At 50.0% G+C, this 19,192-nt stretch overlaps 1 protein-coding gene across 2 annotated transcripts in view; it reads left to right on the top strand.

The window, feature by feature from the left end:
* Positions 1 to 19,192, top strand: part of LOC111145762 (collagen type XV alpha 1 chain) — a 102,296-nt gene that overhangs the window by 30,886 nt on the left and 52,218 nt on the right. For both annotated transcript variants that reach the window (XM_022500948.1, XM_022500949.1), the window contains exons 3-7: positions 5,441 to 5,988; positions 7,182 to 7,256; positions 8,812 to 8,892; positions 13,626 to 13,773; positions 17,849 to 17,994. In XM_022500948.1, coding sequence (XP_022356656.1) covers positions 5,441 to 5,988; positions 7,182 to 7,256; positions 8,812 to 8,892; positions 13,626 to 13,773; positions 17,849 to 17,994 — 998 coding nt within the window. The remainder of the gene's footprint in view (positions 1 to 5,440; positions 5,989 to 7,181; positions 7,257 to 8,811; positions 8,893 to 13,625; positions 13,774 to 17,848; positions 17,995 to 19,192) is intronic.

Here is a 19,192-nt window from a genome sequence, read left to right on the forward strand (position 1 = left end):
GACACCACTTGGAAACAAGCCACTGGCTGAATGAGAGCTCGGCCCATTTACTCCCATGGAAGGGCACGTTTTTTCCAAAGCTGGGGCGGCCCACCGGAAAGGGGCTTCCCTCTTCTTCTCAGGAGGGGGGAGATTGGAACAGGAGGCCGAGTTTCACACTGGATCCGGGAAGGAGAGAGCAGGGCTGTCAGCAGGGTGCTGTTGGTTCTGTTTTGCTTTATCTTTAAACCTGGAGGGGAGAAAAGAAATCCCAGTGGGATGTCTGTTTCTTTTCTTTTCACTCTCTCCCTCCCCTTTCTTTCCATACAGAGACAGGCCATATCTGAGTGAGGACAAGCAAGGAGAGAGGGTTTTATAATTTCTAAAAGGGGATGGAAGGAGTTAAGGTCTTTAAAATATGTAAATGTCTCTTTCACACCATGTATATGGTATAAAATTTCTAAAAGTACAAAAGAGTGTCTAGAGAAAAGAAAGTCTCTTGCCCCCCCCCTCCCCCCCGCCACCGCCACCGGCTCCCTTCCCTGGAGACAATCTCTAGTCCTGGTTTCTTACGTATCCTTCTAGAGATATCCTAATATATATTTTAAAATATATCCTATACATTTATATCATTTATATATGAAATATGCATTAATATGTGTATTTCAAACTCATAGTGATTCTGTTCTGCACTCTTTTTTTTGGTCTGTTTTTACTTAATACAACTTGTTGATTGTTACATATCAGTACCTAAGGAATCAACTCCTTTTAAAATTATTATTTATTTAAAGCCTTCATGGTATATCAAAGCTGATTATTTATTTAACCATTCCCAAAGATGGACAGTTAGAAACATTTTCAACAATGCTGCAGTGAATATTCTCGTACATGCTTTAGATTTCACATATGTGACTTTATCTGTTAGAGAATCCGTAGAAGTGTAATTCCTGGATCAAAGAGCCCGTGTACACATGTAATTTTGATTTATATTGCCAAAAAGCCTCCCACGGACAGTATACCAGTGCGTGTGGTCTCACCAGCAACCCATGACACGGCGTACTATTTGATGTTCTGATGTGTGCCAATCTGATAGGGAAATGGGTGTCTTTTCATTGCCTTAACTTGCGTGTCTCTCCTGAGGGAGGTGGAGTATCTTTTCATATATTTAAGAGACATTTTAATTTTTTTTTTTTTTTTTTACAGTGGAAAGAATTTCCCTGTTCTTCTTCCATTTTTCCATGGGGCTGTTGCTTTTCTGTTTTGTACATAAGGTGACTAGTTTGCTGTCTGTACTAAATGTAGCAAATATTTTTGTCCAGTTTGGGATTTTATTTGACACCAGTTTGGGAATTTTCATTGCTATGCAGAACTTGAAGAATTTCGGTGCAGTTAAATTTAACCAGATTTATCCATCTTTTCATGTATGCCTTCTGGGGTTTCTCATACTTAAAACTAATTCCTGTTTTAATGCAAGTTGCAAACTGGAGAGGAAAAGCATTGGTGGAGAATCAGCTCTGAGTTCCTAGCCAGCAGTCTCTTCCCTCTTTTAATCTCACTTTCACCCCTTTGTAAAATGAGGGGGTTGACTTGAGTCCTGCGTTCATTTATTTGTTCATTCGTTCATTCATTCGTCAGGACTAGGCTGGATACTGGGAACCCAGAGATAAGTGGTGTAGTCCCTGTCCTCTTAGTTTAATGGAGAGAGAGACAAGCGGCCCAGCAGTGACATGCAATGAGCCGAGGGCAATGACGGACGATCCCAGTGTGGGCTGAGAGGGCGTCTAATGCAGCCTCCAGAGGGGAGGAGGGTATGGGTGCAGGAGGTGAAACAAGTGATTTCAGGGGAAGCGAGGCCAGGGTTGGGTCTTAAAGAAGATCTTCTGGCAAAGTAACTGGTTGGAATGAGATGGGGTGGGCGACAGAGGGAAGCACACTTGCTGTTCAGCGGGGAGGACCTGCCACAGCGTGGGGCTCTCCCAGGCCTGCGTCAGGGCTTGCTGGGGAGCAGGGAGCACAGCTGGGTCTGGACCACCAAGTCTCCTCAAGCCAGGAGGTGGCAGGCATCCCCCAACCCCCATGCTGACTGCAGACCCAGAACCCTGGGCTAGGCGGCCGGAGACTACTCAGCAGAGCACTGACATGATCAGATTTGCTCTTTTGTTGAAGATGGGTAATTGTTTTTGCTAAAATGTTGTGAAATATTTTCCATGCATGGTTTATAAACAATACTACAATGAATATTTTTACATATTGCTTAGTCTCAGAAATAAACATTATTGCTAGAGTTGAAAAGCCCCACAGACTGCTCCCTTGGGTTATCTCCCTACCTCCCGCTGAGTGCTGGTAAGAGTGTGCTGCTGGTGGGCACAGCGGCATCTGAAATGTTCTTACCACCAAAAAAGAAGTGATAGTTACCGTGATGTTGATGGAGGTGTTAGCTAAAGCTGGGGGTAATCATATTGCAATACAGCAGTATATCAGATCAACATGTTGTTTATCTTAAACTTCTACAATGCTATATATCACTTATGTCCCAATACAAAAAAAAAAAATCAGCACAGGTGCTTCGGAGGCCATTGTAGCAGCATTCAGTGAATTTGCAGATGTCTAGCCCCACAGCATCCAATCATCCTCCCCCCCCCCCTCCAACCAGGTAAGCACCAGGAGATGTGGGTAAGAAGTCCGCAGTGGTCGTGTTTTGAATAGCCGTGAAAACCTCCCTTCCCATCAACAGGAAAGTGAGCCAGTCTGTACGGCTTATGGATGCTGTAGGGAACTGTTGGGAAAGTGTAAGATCCAGAGCCAAATGCATCAACAAAGATCAACCTTCAAAATACAATGTTGGATGGGAGTTATAAAAGGGTCAGAGGAGTCCACGCGGCTTGGGTTAGAGACACTAGACACTGGGTTAGAGACATGCGCAGTGGTGGCACAGTCTGTCCCCAGCACGTCTGTGCTCAGGTAGCAAACAGACAATGGACATGCATGGGAATAGGCATGCCATGGGCTTCAGAGAGGCTGCCTTCGGGGGCATGGCCAGGGGAAGAGGACTGGAGAGTGTCTGAGGGCTTCTCCTGGGTCAGTACTGTCTCCAGCAGAGGGGTGGACCCAGACCTGTTCTTCTTCAGATTCTTTAGAAATTATTTAAATAATATAGTCTATTTAACCCAGTATTTCCCCAAATTATCATTTCCTTTTATAATCCATATACACTTGATTGATGAGATATCTTACATTCCTTTGTCCAAACGAAGTCTTCGAAATCCGGTTCACGTGTTACTCTTGTAACCCAGGTCAGTTGGGACGACCCACTGGAGTCACCATCTCTCTCTCCCCCATCCTCCAAGGAAGTTTGAGTTCCTGGGTCACCCAGAATTCAGTTGCATCCTCGTGCTGCTCAAGGGTCATTGGCATGGCAGGCTGACGAGGTGCAGCTCCCCCCCCGAGCCCCTGGGAGGGAACCCCTGTCTGAAGAGACTGAGGCAGGGAACCAACCTGAGGTCAGACCAGTCATGGCTTGAAAACTTGTGCCATTTACTGTGTCACCTCAGGGAGTGACTTTGTCTTCCCAAGCTCTGGTTCTTCATCTGTAGGATGGGAAAATGGCAGATGACCCCGGGCCTGCAGTGAGGATGAAGGAAAATCACGTATGAAAAACCTGGTCAACTTTACTCTGTGTAGGGAGCTCAGGGAACACTGAGGCAGGGTGTCCAGGCCCCCATCTTGGCATCCCTCTCCTTGTCAGCACAGTGTAGTTGATGACCCCTGTCCAGCAACTTCTTGGGCTTGTTGAGTAGATGTCATTGAAGGGAAGAGTAGTGAATGGTTATTGTGTCACCGCCGTATTTACCAGGGCTACACGGATGGCCTCCTTTAATCAATTTCGTGGGGCCCATATCACAGGAGGACACACAGCCGTGGGGTAGTGAAATGAGTCACCAGCTAATCAGTTGTCCACATAGACGGGCAAGTTGGTAGACTGAAATGCAGGCTCAGTTTGTCAGATGGGGCTTTACTCACAGTGTCCTTGAATGGCGTGGGTCTTCTCTGGACACAAACCCTGCGGTCACTCGGGCTCTTAGGGTCCTCTGGCCTTTGGCCATAGCCCAGGCAGTCACCAGATGTCTGCTTTGCTCCTTGGTCTCTGGGGAAGTACCCTGCTTGATTCCTAACCTCACTCACTCCAGGCCTCCTCCTTGGGCTGTGTCCTCAGGATCTGGCTTCACTTCTGAGGGCAAGGTGTCCTGTGTGTTCATTGTCCCGTCTGGGGGGGGGGGGGCGGGTCCTGTTTTCAGGGGTCCTGGCCACCTATCCCTGAGACCTGCCTTCCTCTCTCACTGCTGGGACCCTGGCATCTCCTTCGGAATGGGTGCCCATCACTGCAAGCCAGTTCAAAGCCTGCTCCCAGGGCATCAGTGTTGGACAGATTAAGGCTTCCGAGCCTGAGGGCCTTTCCAGACCACCACAATGGAGCCCTAGGATTTCAGCCCGATAAGAGCTCAGACTCTGGGGTCAGACACTCTGGCTTTGAATCAGGGCAAATTTCTTAACTTTTCCCTGAAGTAGAATGCGGCTAAGGGTACAGAGTTGCTGTGAGGATTAGATGAGCTAAAGTATGTGAAGAGTTTAGAGCTGGGATCTGCACAGAAGAACTCAGGGAATGTCCATCATGACGATTATGTGAATTTCAACTGCCTTAGATCTAGAAACACTTCACCTTGTCCCAGTTTTTCCCCATACCCTGGGGCACTTCAATAGTAGACCTCATTCAAAACAAACAAAACAAACCTACCCAGTTTTACAGAAAGAAATGAGGAACAATCTGTAAATTGACGGGAGAACGTTACACAGTCTGCGAATATTCCAGGACATACTTAAAAATGTTTCCCAAATTGCAGGTCAGGACTTCTTAGTGGGTGATGAAATCAACTTAGTGGATTGTTGCCAGCATGCTTTTAAAGATTCTATTCATTTATTTGAGGGGAGTGGACAGAGGGAGAGGGAGAAAATCTCAAGCAGACTCCCCCCTGACCATGGAGTCCAACTTGGGACTCGATCTCATGATGTTGAGATCATGATCTGAGCCCAAACCAAGAGTCTGACACTTGACCGACTGAGCCAACCAGGGACCCCTCCAGCATGCTTTTAATAAAATAAAAGAGGCAAAGAATTCTCAAAAGGAAAATATCAGAGCGCCTGATGAGTATTGAAAGTAATAACGTTTTAGGAAACATTGTTTCGGTGTTATAGGTGCATGTTTATCGTAACTTGCGTGTTGGGTTGCAATATAAATGCATTTCTTATGGTGGGTCATTGTTGAAAAAGCTTGAAAACCAGCAATTAAGGAACTACAGTGAGGTTTCTGAGGGATCCCAGTTCACTTGGGACTTTCTCTTTCTTCCCCATTTCCAAGTTTAGTAGAATATATGTGTGAGCCATGGCCTCTGTTTCCCCCCTGCAGACTTGGCTTCCCAGGGCCACCTGGACCTCACGGAGCTCATCGGTGTCCCGCTGCCCTCATCTGTGTCCTTCGTTACTGGCTATGGTGGCTTCCCAGCTTACAGCTTCGGGCCTGGTGCCAACGTTGGCCGCCCGGCCCGGACCCTCATCCCACCCACCTTCTTCAGGGACTTTGCCATCAGTGTCACGGTCAAGCCCAGCAGCGACAATGGCGGCGTGCTCTTTGCCATCACTGATGCCTTCCAGAAGATCATCTACCTGGGCCTGCGGCTCTCAGGCATGGAGGATGGCCGCCAGCGGGTCATCCTCTACTACACGGAGCCAGGCTCCCACGTGTCCCACGAGGCTGCTGCCTTCCCGGTGCCCGTGATGACCCACAGGTGGAGCCGCTTTTCCGTGATTGTCCAGGGCGAGGAAGTGGCCCTCCTCATGGACTGCGAGGAACACGGCCACATCCCCTTCCAGCGGTCTTCCCGGCCGTTGGCTTTTGAGCCCAGTGCGGGAATCTTCGTGGGCAACGCAGGAGCCACAGGGCTGGAGAGATTCACCGTGAGTCCAAGCCCTGCAGATTGGGGAGGCCCCGGACGCCGGCAGGGAACCCAAGCAACCATTCTTACTGTTTTGTTCTTAAAGCCTCAGAGAGGCATGTGTGTGCCGTGGCAAGAGCGCTAGTCCTGGGACCCCAAACCTAGATTCCGGTCCTGTTTTCAATTTAGCCTGGTGATGTTAGAGCGTGGATCCTCCAATTCTCTCTGGGTCTTCTTATCTGGGCACGATGATAAGCAAACCTACGCCATGGAGTGGTAGACTCAAGTGGGATGGTCTGAGTAAAAGCTTTTTGTGCATTTTAAGACACGATAAAAAGAGGAAGGTTTATTATTTATTCAGCAATTTTTTTGGTTGTTGTTACCTTTGGAGAGGAGTGTCACGTACATTTAAGTAATTTCTGTGAAGGTGGAGAATGCCAGAATGCCAGCAGGACAGGTAGCCTTTCTCTCTCCATTTGGACAGTGTGTTCTGAAAAAAATAAGCAGAAAATTAACTTTCCTGTCAAAACAGGCTTTTATGAATAAGCCATTCTAAGAAAATCTCTAAGTAGTTACGCATCTAGTCAATACACCTGCTTACTGATTCCTTGGCTGAGTGATACAGGGTGGTACCAGGGGTCAGAGTTTGTGTTTACTTGTAGGACAGCAGGACAGCGGGACAGTAGGAGAGCGCAAGACCGTCAGGGAGTCTGAAGAAGTGAAAATCCAGTTACAGTTTTTCCACACTCACTTTGGGAGCATCATGGAGAACGGACTGTCAGGGGTGGAGAGAGGAAGTGGGGGTGGAGGCCGGGAGGCTGGCTGGCCGCTCTTCTTCCCACGAGGCCTGCCTGCCAAGGAGCTTCGACACTTTCTGGAAGAGGGGAGACGGGCATCCCAGGGCCTGCCACAGACAGGCTGGGGACCTGGGACCAGGTAGGAGGCTGCTGGGAGTCTGTACCTTGGACACAGTAGCCTTCAGGGGCTTCTCCAGCTAGCGGAGCTCATCTTACATTGGCCCAACCAGGACCCCCGCCCCCAAAGGAGAGTGGGCCAAGAGGTGGCTTGTTCCGTGGTCATGGCCCCAGGCAGTGCATTCTCGCGCCTGTCTTCTCACTTGGTGGCCTGGGCTCCGTTGCAAGAACAGTCAAGCTTGCCACTTGTCGTGCGGTGGACGAGCAGGTGGTGGCTTCTGACCCTGTGCTCTCCCCCCAGGGCTCTATACAGCAGCTCACCGTCCACCCTGACCCCAGGATCCCTGAGGAGCTGTGTGAGTCTGAAGAGTCCTCGGTGAGCCCCCATCCCCCACCGCCCCCCACCCCCAGACTCCGGTCGGCCAGGGAGGGCTGGACGCCCAGGCAATTCCTCTCCCGCAACGTCACCGAGTCTCTAAAATCCTTCAACTTGTCAAGTGTTGCCTCAAGTCCTATTTTGGGCTTTTTGGCTTTATTTTTTTAAGAGCTTCAGCCATCTCTTTTGTGGGGGGGGGGGGGGTTGGGGGAGGGTTGCCTTTCTTCTAAGGTGTTAGGTTCTCCGGTGGCTGTGGCAGTCTGTGGCCTGGTTTCCAGACTTCCTGCCAAGAAAGGGTATCAGGATTCTAAAATCGAAGTTAAAACTCTAAGACATGAGTGTAAATTCCTATAAAAATGAGCCTAAATTTAGCTTTTATGCTTGGCAAATGAATCCGTTCCTAAGTTGGGGATGGAGTGGTAGGCAGGGAAAAAGATGGGTCCTTTCGTGCCCCCCTTCCCTTCTGCTTCCCTCCCTTCCCCCAGGATCTACTGAGTCCCTGCTAGGTGACAGTCCTGGGGGATGCTGGAAATACCGAGATACGCTGGCAGCTGTCTCCGTCCTCAAGCTGCTCACGCCACTTCTGCACCCAGAGGCAGTGACAGAACCGTGGGGTGACCTACGTGGTCCTCAAACCCAAGCTCTCTGTGTTGGGTGGGGGGCACGAAGGTGAAAGAAGAGGGACCAGAGTAGGCAAGGGAGGAGCTGATACCTGACCAATGACAAGCAAGTATCCGCCGGATGAGAAAGAAAAGGCGTTTCAGGCAGAAGCCTCAGCTTGATGCAAAAATTCAGAAGCGAGCACAGCGTGCCATATTCCTGGAACCTCTGTTTCTCTTTGGGGGGTGTCACCCCCAAAGCAAAGCAAAAGTTGATTTTATTCATTTAGAAAAAAATGCTGCCCATTTAGTGGGGAAACCCTTCAGAGGTGGAATTTGGCTCTGTAAGAATGTTGGCTCTCCCCGAGGCCGTGATCCTGGCCTGACATTCCTGTGAAGCTGGGAGAAGGGAGCCCTTACGTATATGCATTCCCTTCTCTCTGCGTTGCTGTTGGTACTGGAAAAGTAGAAGCTGCCCGAGAGTCCAAGAATAGGGTATTCGTTACAAAATGATGGCCCTCAGGCTCCTTGGCTGACATCAGGTGGCTCATTATGAAGACAAGGTAGCAATAGGAAGACATTCTCCAAATGTCATGGTTCTCCAGTGTAACATTTGTGTGGCAGCCATGCAAATGAGAGTCCCTTTGGCAGAGGTTGAAAGGACCTGGACAAAATGATATTAGATAATATCATCTAATATCACAAAATGATATTAGAGAAACTGTATATTGACTAGGTTTTTGTCTGCGTGAACAATAAAATATGGAAGGAACAGTGAAAAGAATAGCGACTATATATGTGCTCGCTCTCAATTCCTCTCTCTGTCCATCTCTTTCTCTCTTTCTCTCTCTCTCTCTCTCTCTCACACACACACACACATGTACACGTGCACAGTTTCTCCAAAGGAGTGACCCTCTGTGACTTGCCCTCTGCTGCTATCATTTGTCTCCACACAGGCGTCAGGAGAGGCCAGCGGGCTTCAGGACACAGAGGGAGTCGCTGAGATCTTGGAAGCGGTCACCTACACTCAAGCCCCGGTGAGTACTCAAGCCGCACTGTACCTTCTCCGCCAGCTCTTAGGGGCCCAGAGTCAATGGAGCGTGCCCGGGCCTGACATCTCTGTTCTCAGATCTGTGGCTTCAATTGTGGGCTTACCTGGGGAGGTCAGGAAAGTCCTGGCCCAGGGTATTTGGCCACAGCCCCAGTGCCCTGGAATGTCCGTATCTCCTGGCCACCATGTGCCATGGCCACAAGAGTACTGTCCAAAGGTAAACATTGTGCTCTTGTGCCTCCCGGCTCTGTGAGCTTAGGTAGCATACTCAGCTTCTCTGGGCTTCTGCTGCTCTTCCATAAAATGCTGTTCAGAGTCCCGTCTCGAGGACGTGTTAGGAGGGTCAGAGGAAGCAGTGCAGGGTCAGGGCCTGGCGTCAGGCACGAGGGAAGTGGCCCTAAATGGTGGCTGGCATGACATTTGTTCCGGGCTCTGGGCTCTGAGAAAGAAGGCAGGGCCCCCTCTCCTGGGACATGCAGAGCCTTCCCAGGAGCTCCCTTCTGCTCCCATGGGAAAGGCACCGTCCTCGCAGTGACTGGGGCCTCCTCCCTCCTGGGAATGTACTCTGTGGCCCAGACGAGGAAGTGGTTTTGAAAGTACTGAGTCAGACGGTGGGGGCAGCAGGAGCCTATTTTAGTGAAAACAGCCAGCAGGGTCTGAGTCATTGAACACAGAAGCCCAGAAATCTCCTCGACTGTGCTGACACATTCTACAGATTCATCTCTGATAAAAGAAAGCAAGGGAATAAGGCAGAGGCTATAGATTATAGACTTTTGGTGACAGAGGTTTGGGTGGGGCAGAATGGAACTGTAGTCCCGTAGTGCAGGGGGTGGCACATAAAGTTCTCCTCTTTCTGTCCAGAGGTATATGGGAGACTGCCCTTTGTACAGGTGGGCAGACTGAGGCCCAGACAGGGGATGAGACTGCCCCTTGGGTGCCTGGGCAGATCTGAGGGTAGAGCATGGGCCCCCTGATGCCCCATCCAGTTCTCAGGCTGCAGCCCTGTGCTTCTGGCCCGGGCGGTGTAGTCAAGTTTCATCCCTAGGACTACAGCCAGCTCTAGGGCAGCAAGGGCAGAGGAAGCAAGGGTCCGAGGTGGCCTGTGTGGTGATGGTGATGGTGGCTGCTCTGGGCAAAGTTGTAACCCTGTGTGCCACAGCTCTGCCCCCCACCCCACCACTGGTGTGTCCAGGGCACCTGCAGCAGGGCACAGAGCGGTGGTCCCTTGGGTCTTCTAGCCTGATGTTGTCCCCCAGTGCACGAGGTCACAGCAAGGCTTGAGTTCAGCTCAGGCAGGGATGCCAGTAACACATGGTGGCCTTGCGAGAGGGGCAGGAAAGGGGAGTGAGGTTTGAGAGCATAAGATGATCATGGTGGCAGGAATGGGTCAAGGAGGACTTTCTGGTGGAGGAGGCATTAACGCTGGGCACTCTGGACAGGGGTGGGAGAAGGGAGGGGATGGAAGAGGACCAGCATTTCTCTGCCTGCTGTGGGCCTGGTGCTTGTGTATATGTGACTTGATTTAATTCTTCCAACCACCTTGCACGGGGGGTTGGTGGGGGGGAGGTGGTGACAGAAGCTCAGGGAGCAGAGTCAGGCAGCGGTGATGTCAGGACCTCAGGCCTCCAGGGCAGGGCAGGTGCACAAGCATGCTGCAGCTGAGAGGAGGTAAGAAACATCCCTCCAGGATCTGAAGAGAAGTCAGCTGAGGGACTCAGTGGCCCCTGCCCGCCTCCCCCCACGGAACACTTTCCTTCCTAGACTTCCTAGCCTCACTGTCCTCAGTGGTGCTGAGATAACTGGGGCGTATGGGAGTCCCTCTGGGTGTGGTTCAGCTCCGCCCCTTTCTGGTCCTTGACCATGAGTCTATCACTTCCCCCACCTCCACTGAGATGTAGCAGACCTCCCCTGCAGCTGCTGCCCGGGGCAGCGCCCGGCACATGGCAGCACACGGCAGCGTGTGGTGGTGGGTGTCACCCTTGACTGATAAGTTTATTGTGCTAGAGTGCCCTGTCCTCTTGGGGCCCCCTCCTGCCCCCTGCTTCCAGGTTGGCTGGTGACTGGGGGTGCTGGACATACCAAGCTGCTGTGGTTGCCCTTAGTCCTCAACAGAATTCTATCTGGGTGGTGGGTCTGGAGCTAACTGGTGTGTTCCTGGGATTGGAGTCCCGTTCCTCCTGGCAAGGGTCCTGCAGAGTGTCTGTTCGCTCCCTTTGCTGTTTGCTGGGGGGTGCTTTTCCATTCATTCCTCAGAGAAGGCCCTGAGGCACAGAGGAGGGGAAACCTTTGTCCCCAGGGCTGCCCAGCCCAGAGGTGGAGAGCTAGGTCTCTAGCTCGTGACTAGGGCTCTGTCAGTGGCATCACCATCTCCTGGAAGGGCTCCGTGGCTCCACTCTGTGGCCACCCCTCCAGGACAGGGAGTTTCCCTCTTCTCACAGACCTTCCCCTCCCATCTCTGTCTGGCTTCTCTCTTGGAATGAATCTCACTTCCCTGTCCTCACCCCTTCCAGCCTGCCACCCTGCAAGACACAAGCCATGAGCAGCAAACTGAATCATGGGCTGTCTGAGCAGTGAGGGACTTAAAAAGCCAGCCTTCCTCACCTCTTTCCCCATTTAGGGCAGGAGTCCCTGCTACCCCATGCTTCCCCCTAAGTCAGCTTCTCTTGACACCCCTTTCCATTTCTGGAAAGTTCTATTATGCTGAGTTAGAATTAATGCCCTTATGGTTCTGAGCCCTGGCTGTGCATCGGAATTGCGTGTGTGTCTGGGCGGGTGGCGGTGGGGCAGCGGTAGGGGACACTTGCTTCTTGGCTGTATACCTGGACATTCAGATTCAGGGGTTCTGGAGTGAGGTTCAAGGGACTGTACTTATGAAAGCTCTGCTGGTGATTCTGATCCACAGCCAGGACCTCTGCTCTAGCCACACCTAAATGCCCAGTTTTCCCAGGCTCTGTAATCTTTGTAACCCCTTTGTCCAGGCCTTGGTCCCGGCCATCCATCTGCTTGGAGGGCCCTGCCCACACCCCCCACCCTACCTGGCCAATTCCTAACTTCCCCCTTCAGGATCCAGTCCCCAGCCCCTTGTCGGAGCCTTCCTTCCATCCTCAACTCTCCCCTCTGCCCTCACACGCCACATTCAGCCACACCATGTCTGAGTCTGGGTCTCCCCACAGTCCAACAATGAGAGGGTAGACACTCTGTCTTTTTTCTCCATTTCTGTATCCCTGGGTTTCGGCGGAGGACCTGGCGCACAATTGGGCCTCTGGAAATACACGTGGAAAGAACAACTGTGTTTGCAAATGCGAGAGAGGCTCAGCCAACCTCTATGCTTTTAACACAAAGTCTTGAGACTCGACAGTCCCGTTTTGTCATCAGCCACACAGGTTCCGCGTCCACACGAGCCCCTGAGAACCAGCGGACACCTGTTGGACACAGGACCCCTGGCCCGAACCAGGGGCCAGATTCACGCTCTGCCTTGAGCATTTGCTACCTCACAAGTTTGACAAAAGAAGGTTTCGGCGGACAGGCTGGATAAGGCAGTCACCTTTAATACCGACACCCAAAGAAAAGCGTTAGTGAGGGGTTGTTCTTTTTCAAAAATTTGAAATTCCAGTGATGTGAATAATAGCTACCATATGTGGGTTCATACTATGGGCCCGGCTCTGTCCTGAACACCTCCACAAGCTTTCTACCCCGTGAGCAGGCACCATTGTCCCATTTTACAAAGAGGAAGGTTACACGACTTGCCCAACAAAACATAGCCAGTAAGCAGAGTGCAGAGATTGGACCTAAATTTGATCGTAAGAACTGAACCATTGAATCCCAGGTTATGGTGCCCGTAAGAATCCCCTTTGTTCTAATGGACCAGAGACTTACTCTTTGTATACTAGATTCTGAAAGGAAATAATCTTGTTATTAGTCAGGATAGTCAAGTCATGCTGCCGTAACAAATCAGCTCTAAAAATCTCAGTGGCTGGGTGGTTTCCTGTTCAGACCACAGGGCCAACGGTGGTCCCTTCCATTCACCACCCGCAGCTCCTTGAGCTCAGGAAGGGATGAGACTGTGAACATCCCCAAGCCCTGGGCTTAGGAGCTCCTCCCTGATCCTGGGTTGAGGGATGGTGTTATGACCTTTGTGCCCCACCCCCATCAGGATTTCTGCTGAGATCTTGAAGCCGGGCTGTGTTTCCAACTGTTGCGGGGGTTTTGTCTATTCATTTTTCTCTACTTGGTAAAGTTCATTAAGACATTGACTGCTTTTGGAAAAGCTGCCCAGATCCTGAAGTTTCCTTGGAAGGAACTCACCCCCCTCTTCTATTTCTCAGGCGCGCAGTACACATCTGGCCTTGGATTTATATGGTTTTTACTGAGGACACCCGGGTTCCTCTGTTTACTCGTTCATTCCCTCATCTAAGAGATCTCTATTGATCATGTCCTCTGCGCTGACCTGGGATGCAGGGTCCTTGTGCTTGAATGTCAGCCGAGATGAACCGAGTCTTACTGTGAACAGAACAGAATTTCATGACCCCTAGTATGCCCCTTGCTAAGGTCCTGGGAGGTTTAGCGATAGCCTACGTATGTAACAGGCAGGTCCAGGCATTTTTTCTGGGTTTGTTCAGTGGGTCGTGGACGTTTTATTTCCTCCAGTGAAAATCCCTACCATTTATCCTGCTTTCCTCCCAAGTGAATCCTTTTGGGTCTCGTTTTTCCTCTCTTCAGTCTAAAGAAGCAGAAGTGGAACCCATAAACACACCTCCAATTCCATCACCTCCTTCTGATGATGCCGAACTTTCTGGTGAGCTTGTATCTGAGGGGACTCTGGAAACCACCAACTTGAGCATCACCGAGCACAGCGGCCTAGAGCAAGGCAAGTACCCACTGCGCCTTCACCCACAGCGGTCTTTCATGAGGTGACGCCTGTGTGCTCAGCCTGCGCGATGTATGCCCTCTAGAGCCTCTCATGGAACCTTCCCCTCTGTCCTTCGAGGAAGGAACTAGAACCATCCTCATTTTATAAACAAGATGAGGAAATCAACTCAGAAAAGTTAGGTGACCTAGCTGGGGCTCTTTGGCTTGTAAAGGGCAGACCTACATTTGAACTTGGATACTTGAACTTTTTTTTCTTTTAAGAGTTTATTTATTTATTTGAGAGAGAGACTGTGTATGTGTCTGTGTGCTAGAGTAGGGGAGGGACAGAGGCAGAGGGAGAAGCAGGGAGCCCTGTGTGGGGCTGGATCCCAGGACCCTGAGATCATGACCTGAGCCAAAGGCAGAGGCTGAACTCATTGAACCACCCAGGAGCCCCTGATACTTGAGCTTTTGACCCCCAGACTCTGGAAGGGCTTGAGTTCCAACAGAAAAGCTTGCAGTAATGTGCTGTTAATTAAATACCTGCTTTGCACCAAGTGCTCACATACTTCATCTCCAATCCTGGTGGTCCATGTCCTGGTTGGGATTATTGGCCAGTATTTTATGGGTGGAAAAACGGATGCTTGAAAATGTAAGTGAGAAGCCCACAGTCACACAGCTGCTGAGTGGTGGGACAGACCTCAGGCCCAGGCCCGACTTCAGAATGCCCACCCTTCCCAGCTTTGGCCACAAACTCCTGACTCTCAGAGGATAGGATCAGGTCCTCTGAACTCCTGTGGGGCCCACAGTGGAAACTGGTGGCTGGAGAGGGGCAGGCAGGCACCCACAAGTCAGTAGCAGGCCCTGGGGGTGCTCTGGCCTCCTGTGTCCCCATCCAGGGCTCTCACCCCTGACCCTTGTCCCCCAACGTGTGCGGAGGACACTGGTCAAAACCCAAGATCAGCTGTGACCCCCAGGCAGCAGCGTGACATGTGTCCAAGGCTGAGAGGGATCTGCACTTCTTGCCCTTATTAGAGGCATATTGGCTTTGGACTGAGATTACTGCCCGCGCCAGAGCACCAACGTGCAGGGCAGAAGGCACAGATAGAAACCCGCTCTGCCCGTGGGAAAGATTGGCTGGGCAAGCTGCCTTTCATGCATGTGTACGGCCTTGATATTGATGATGCAGGAGATGTAAGGACCCGGGGACGGACTCGTGCGAAACGCCACAAGGAAAGCACATTTCAGAACTCTGTGTGCTGCAACCCTAACTTTGAGTATATTATTTATATCTATTTATATATAGCCGTGTGCTTGTGTGTGTGTGTGTGTGTGTGAGAGAGAGAGAGAGAGAGAGAGTAATAGACAACAAAATGTTCTAAGTATTATCTGGGTGGTAGGATTTTGGCTGGCTTTTCTGTCTTTACCTCTGGTTTAACAAGCCTTCTGTAATCCTGTGTATCATTCTTCTCACTTCTGCCATCAGTAAATGCACATTATTTTAACAACTAAATTGGGAAGTCTCTGGGAGAGAGAAGGTATACAGGACTGAAGAGGAAAAAATTTGTATCATCGTTTAATACCGTCACGGAGTTGGGGTGTTGCCGGGGAAGACTGGGAACAGCAGACAGCTTGGACAGAAGTCCTGCTTAGCTACCTATTTGCTCTCGGGCCTGGGGCACATTGCTTAATATTTCCAAAATTCAGATCTTTTTTTTTTTTTTTTAGATTTTATTTATTTATTTGGAGAGAGAGTGCGGGGGCAGGGGAGAGGGAGAGGCAGGCTCCCCGCTGAGCAGGGAGCCCAATGTGGGGCTGATCCCAGGACCCTGGGATCATGACCTGAGCTGAAGGCAGATGCTTAATGGACTGAGCCACCCAGGCGCCCCAAGCTTCAGAGTCTTTACCTGCCCTCTGGGAGTGTTCACGATCCCTGCCTCCCAGGTAGTTTAGAGGGTTGAGTGCAGCCAGGGATGTGCAAGTGCTTTATGGATTGTGAATGCCGTTGTCCTGGGTGGAATTAGGATCTCTGAGGAGGGGCACTGAGCCGGCAGAGGCTACAGGGCCAGGCTGGAGGCTCTCCTGGACTCGGGGGTGAGTGCCGAGGAGGTGGGAGCCAATGCAGACAGAGACACAGATCCAGACACTGGCTCTTCCGTTCCCTGGCATCAGCCGGACTCCGTAACTGTCCGAGAAAAGGCAGAGCTTGCTGAAGCGTTCCTGTTCTTCCTGTCGGATTGACAGCCCAGATGGTGAGGAGGAAGGGGCCTGAACCCTGAGCTCTGTCTCCGTCTGGGGAAAGCTACCTAGTAGTTTCATTCCAAGCTTTCCTGACACCATCTTGGCCCAGGGCACCCCTCCCCCCACTCTCCAATTAACATCCTCCAAGGAGTGGAGACTCAGGAGGTTTGGGGTCTGGCCTACTGTTTGCACAGCACCCCCTGGTGGCCAGATCCGGGAGGACAAGAGAGAGCGGTGATGCCTGCCAGGATTGGCGGGGTGGGGGATCTTTCAGCACCTTCCTCTGCCCACACTGTTCTCACCCTGGGACATGTGTGCGTACAGCATGCATGGACCTAGCCTGACAGGAGGACAGGCTGACCTGGCTTCAGGGCCCCTTCTAGTCACTTACTTTCTGTGGGATCCTGTTCCTCCTCAGCAAAATGGGGGTAATCATAATAAGGTGCTAATGTGTACATCAGGGCAGCACACACATGCCCTGGAGTGATAGGGAGGAGCCTGGAGACGTGCAATCCCTGTCCTGGCTCTGCTCCTCCAGATGTCAGGTGGTGGGAAGGTCCTTGTGGGTAGGACAGGTGGGCAAGTGGGAGGATTAAATGGGGTACTACATGGGATATGCTTAGCATGGGACCCAGCCCATGACAGGTGTACATTCATATTAGTATAATTTCTTTTTCTTTGCTTTAAGACTCCACTTATTTTAAATTTTTTTAAATTTTTAAATAAAAATTTTAAAAGATTTTATTTATGCGACAGAGACACACAGAGAGAAGGAACACAATCAGGAGGAGTGGGAGAGGGAGAAGCAGGCCCTCTGCTGAGCAGGGAGCCCAATGCAGGGCTCGATCCCAGGACCCTGGGATCATAACCTGAGCCGAAGGCACACACTTAACCAACTGAGCCACCCAGGAGCCCCTCCACTTGTTTTTTAAATTGCAAAGAAATATGTGCTACTGGTAACAGTTCAAGCAATGCAGAGTTGTATGAACCCTCCAAAATAGTAGTTGCGTTACCTGTCCTCTGGAGGAAACCAGTGTTTAGCCTTTTGGGTTAGCCAACATTGTGTGGATTATCTGCACACACATATGTTTCTATATATTACGTGTGTTATTTAATAATCATACTAATTATATAATGATAATTATATATATATATGTATGATGATGATAAAACTTGGATACTCAAAGGATGCCTAGGTGGCTCAGTCAGTTAAGCATCTGCCTTCAGCTCAGGTCATGATCCCGGGGTCCTGGGATCGAGCCCCCCATCGGGCTCCCTACGCAGCGGGGAGCCTGCTTTTCCCTCTCCCAGCCCCCTGCTCATGCTCTCCCTCGCTATCTCTCTCTCTCATAAATAATAAAAAATAAAATCTTAAAAAAAAAACACGTACACTCACATAGTTTTTTTCCCTTTACACACGGAACCACACTGACAGTGAACATTTATGAATGGCTAATGAAATTGCTAACTCTATTGAAGGACAGTCCTCAGTTCTTTTTTTTGTGTTCATTTATTGAATCTTTGTAGCACATAACCTTCCAAACACCCTTGTAAAATAGGAATTATCCTTCCCAATTTATGGATGAGGAACCTGAGGCCCCCGCTGAATGACTCGCCACAGGTCACATTCCTAGTAAGCGGCAAAGCTGGGTTCCCGTATGCAAGTGGTACTGGAGCTGATGGAAGCATGGTGTGATACTGCCCTTTGACGTTGGTTTTTCTGCAACTTGGGTTTTTTCCCCTCTTAATCCTATATTATGGACATCTTTTCAAGTTAATAGGTAAAACGATGCTTCATTCTTTTCCAAGGTTGCAAAATACAGTCATCAATTACAGAATGCCTGTTTCCGTAGGGTCTGGTGAGGTCCTGAATGACACGCTGGAGGGAGTTCATACTATGGACGGTGCCCCCGTTACGGACGGTGCCCCCATTACGGACGGTGCCCCCGGTACAGACGTTGGTTCGGGGGGTGGAGCCTTCATTCACGTCACTGAAGAGGTGAGTGAGTGGTAAATTTCATTTGCCAAGTCGGTAGTCAATTTGTTTGCTCATTGCAGACTTGATGGGAACTTGTACGGGGCATGGTAAAGAATCAAGGGGGGTTTTGCTGAACATCCTTGTACGGAGGAGAGTAGACCACACACCAGGTCAGGGGGAGGAGATGCAGCACAAGCTGGTCCTCACACCTTCCCCGGGGGATGGGTGCCGGGTCTTCCCCACCGTAACCACCTCCCTCCTGCTCATCTGTGAAGGAACACAGCCTTTTCCTTTGGAGCCCCTTTTAGACAGAACCAGATTGATTGCACACGTGCGTGTCCACTCCGTTGTTGGGTAATTGGCTTTTATACCCGCAAAGCCAATTTTTTAAAATGTTAGACACAGTAAAGTACAAAATTAAAGCAAATGTCTTCTTTTCACAACAACTTCTGCTAAAATCCCACAGATTCAGCTCATTCTTTCTGTTATTCGTGGGATGGAACTCAGACACTTCTCATGCTCTCCCAGATGCCACCTGATAATAACCTATTTTCACAGCTTTTTCCAAAGTCTAGTCTGGCATAATATCAAAATTCAGCCCCTTTGTCTCTCAGTTTCCAAGGAACACATATCCAGCTCACAAATGGTTTGTAGTGGGGAGAAGGGAGGAGAAGGTCCCCGCACACCGCTGATTGTCTCCAAACGAATTCTTTACCTTTTCCTCTATAGCCTGAAGGCAGGTGGCAGCTAACCTTGATAAAACTGATTTCCTTTCTTGTGTCTTAGTACATCCCACACAAGTGGTCTGGTCCCTCCTTCGGGCATGTGAAGTGTACTTAATTGTACAATGAATTAACTGTTCTTAATTATACTTTAGTGTAAGGCTTTTGGGACTTCAGCTCAATTTGAAGCAGAGTCTCATTTTAAAATCTGTGACACCACCTTCTCTTTTTTTGTGGGGCGGTGGGGATTAATGCAAGGAATAATGTTGTAGGGGAAAAGGTTCTGTGGTCAAATACATTTGGGAAATACTGCACTTTATATCCTCCTTATGATTGTCCCCTTATAAATACTGCAGCAAGGAAATCTACCTTTGATCAGCTTCGTGGTTTTAGTATCCAAAAGAGCTACTTTTTGTGAAACAAAACAAAATAAAATGACCCCCGCACCCTCCAAATTTAAAAGAAAAAAAAAAAAAACCTTTGGAAACTGAGATATA

The sequence above is a fragment of the Enhydra lutris genome, unplaced genomic scaffold (genome assembly GCF_002288905.1).
Source record: "Enhydra lutris kenyoni isolate GAN:26980312 unplaced genomic scaffold, ASM228890v2 scaffoldscaffold13, whole genome shotgun sequence".
Taxonomy (NCBI): domain Eukaryota; kingdom Metazoa; phylum Chordata; class Mammalia; order Carnivora; family Mustelidae; genus Enhydra; species Enhydra lutris.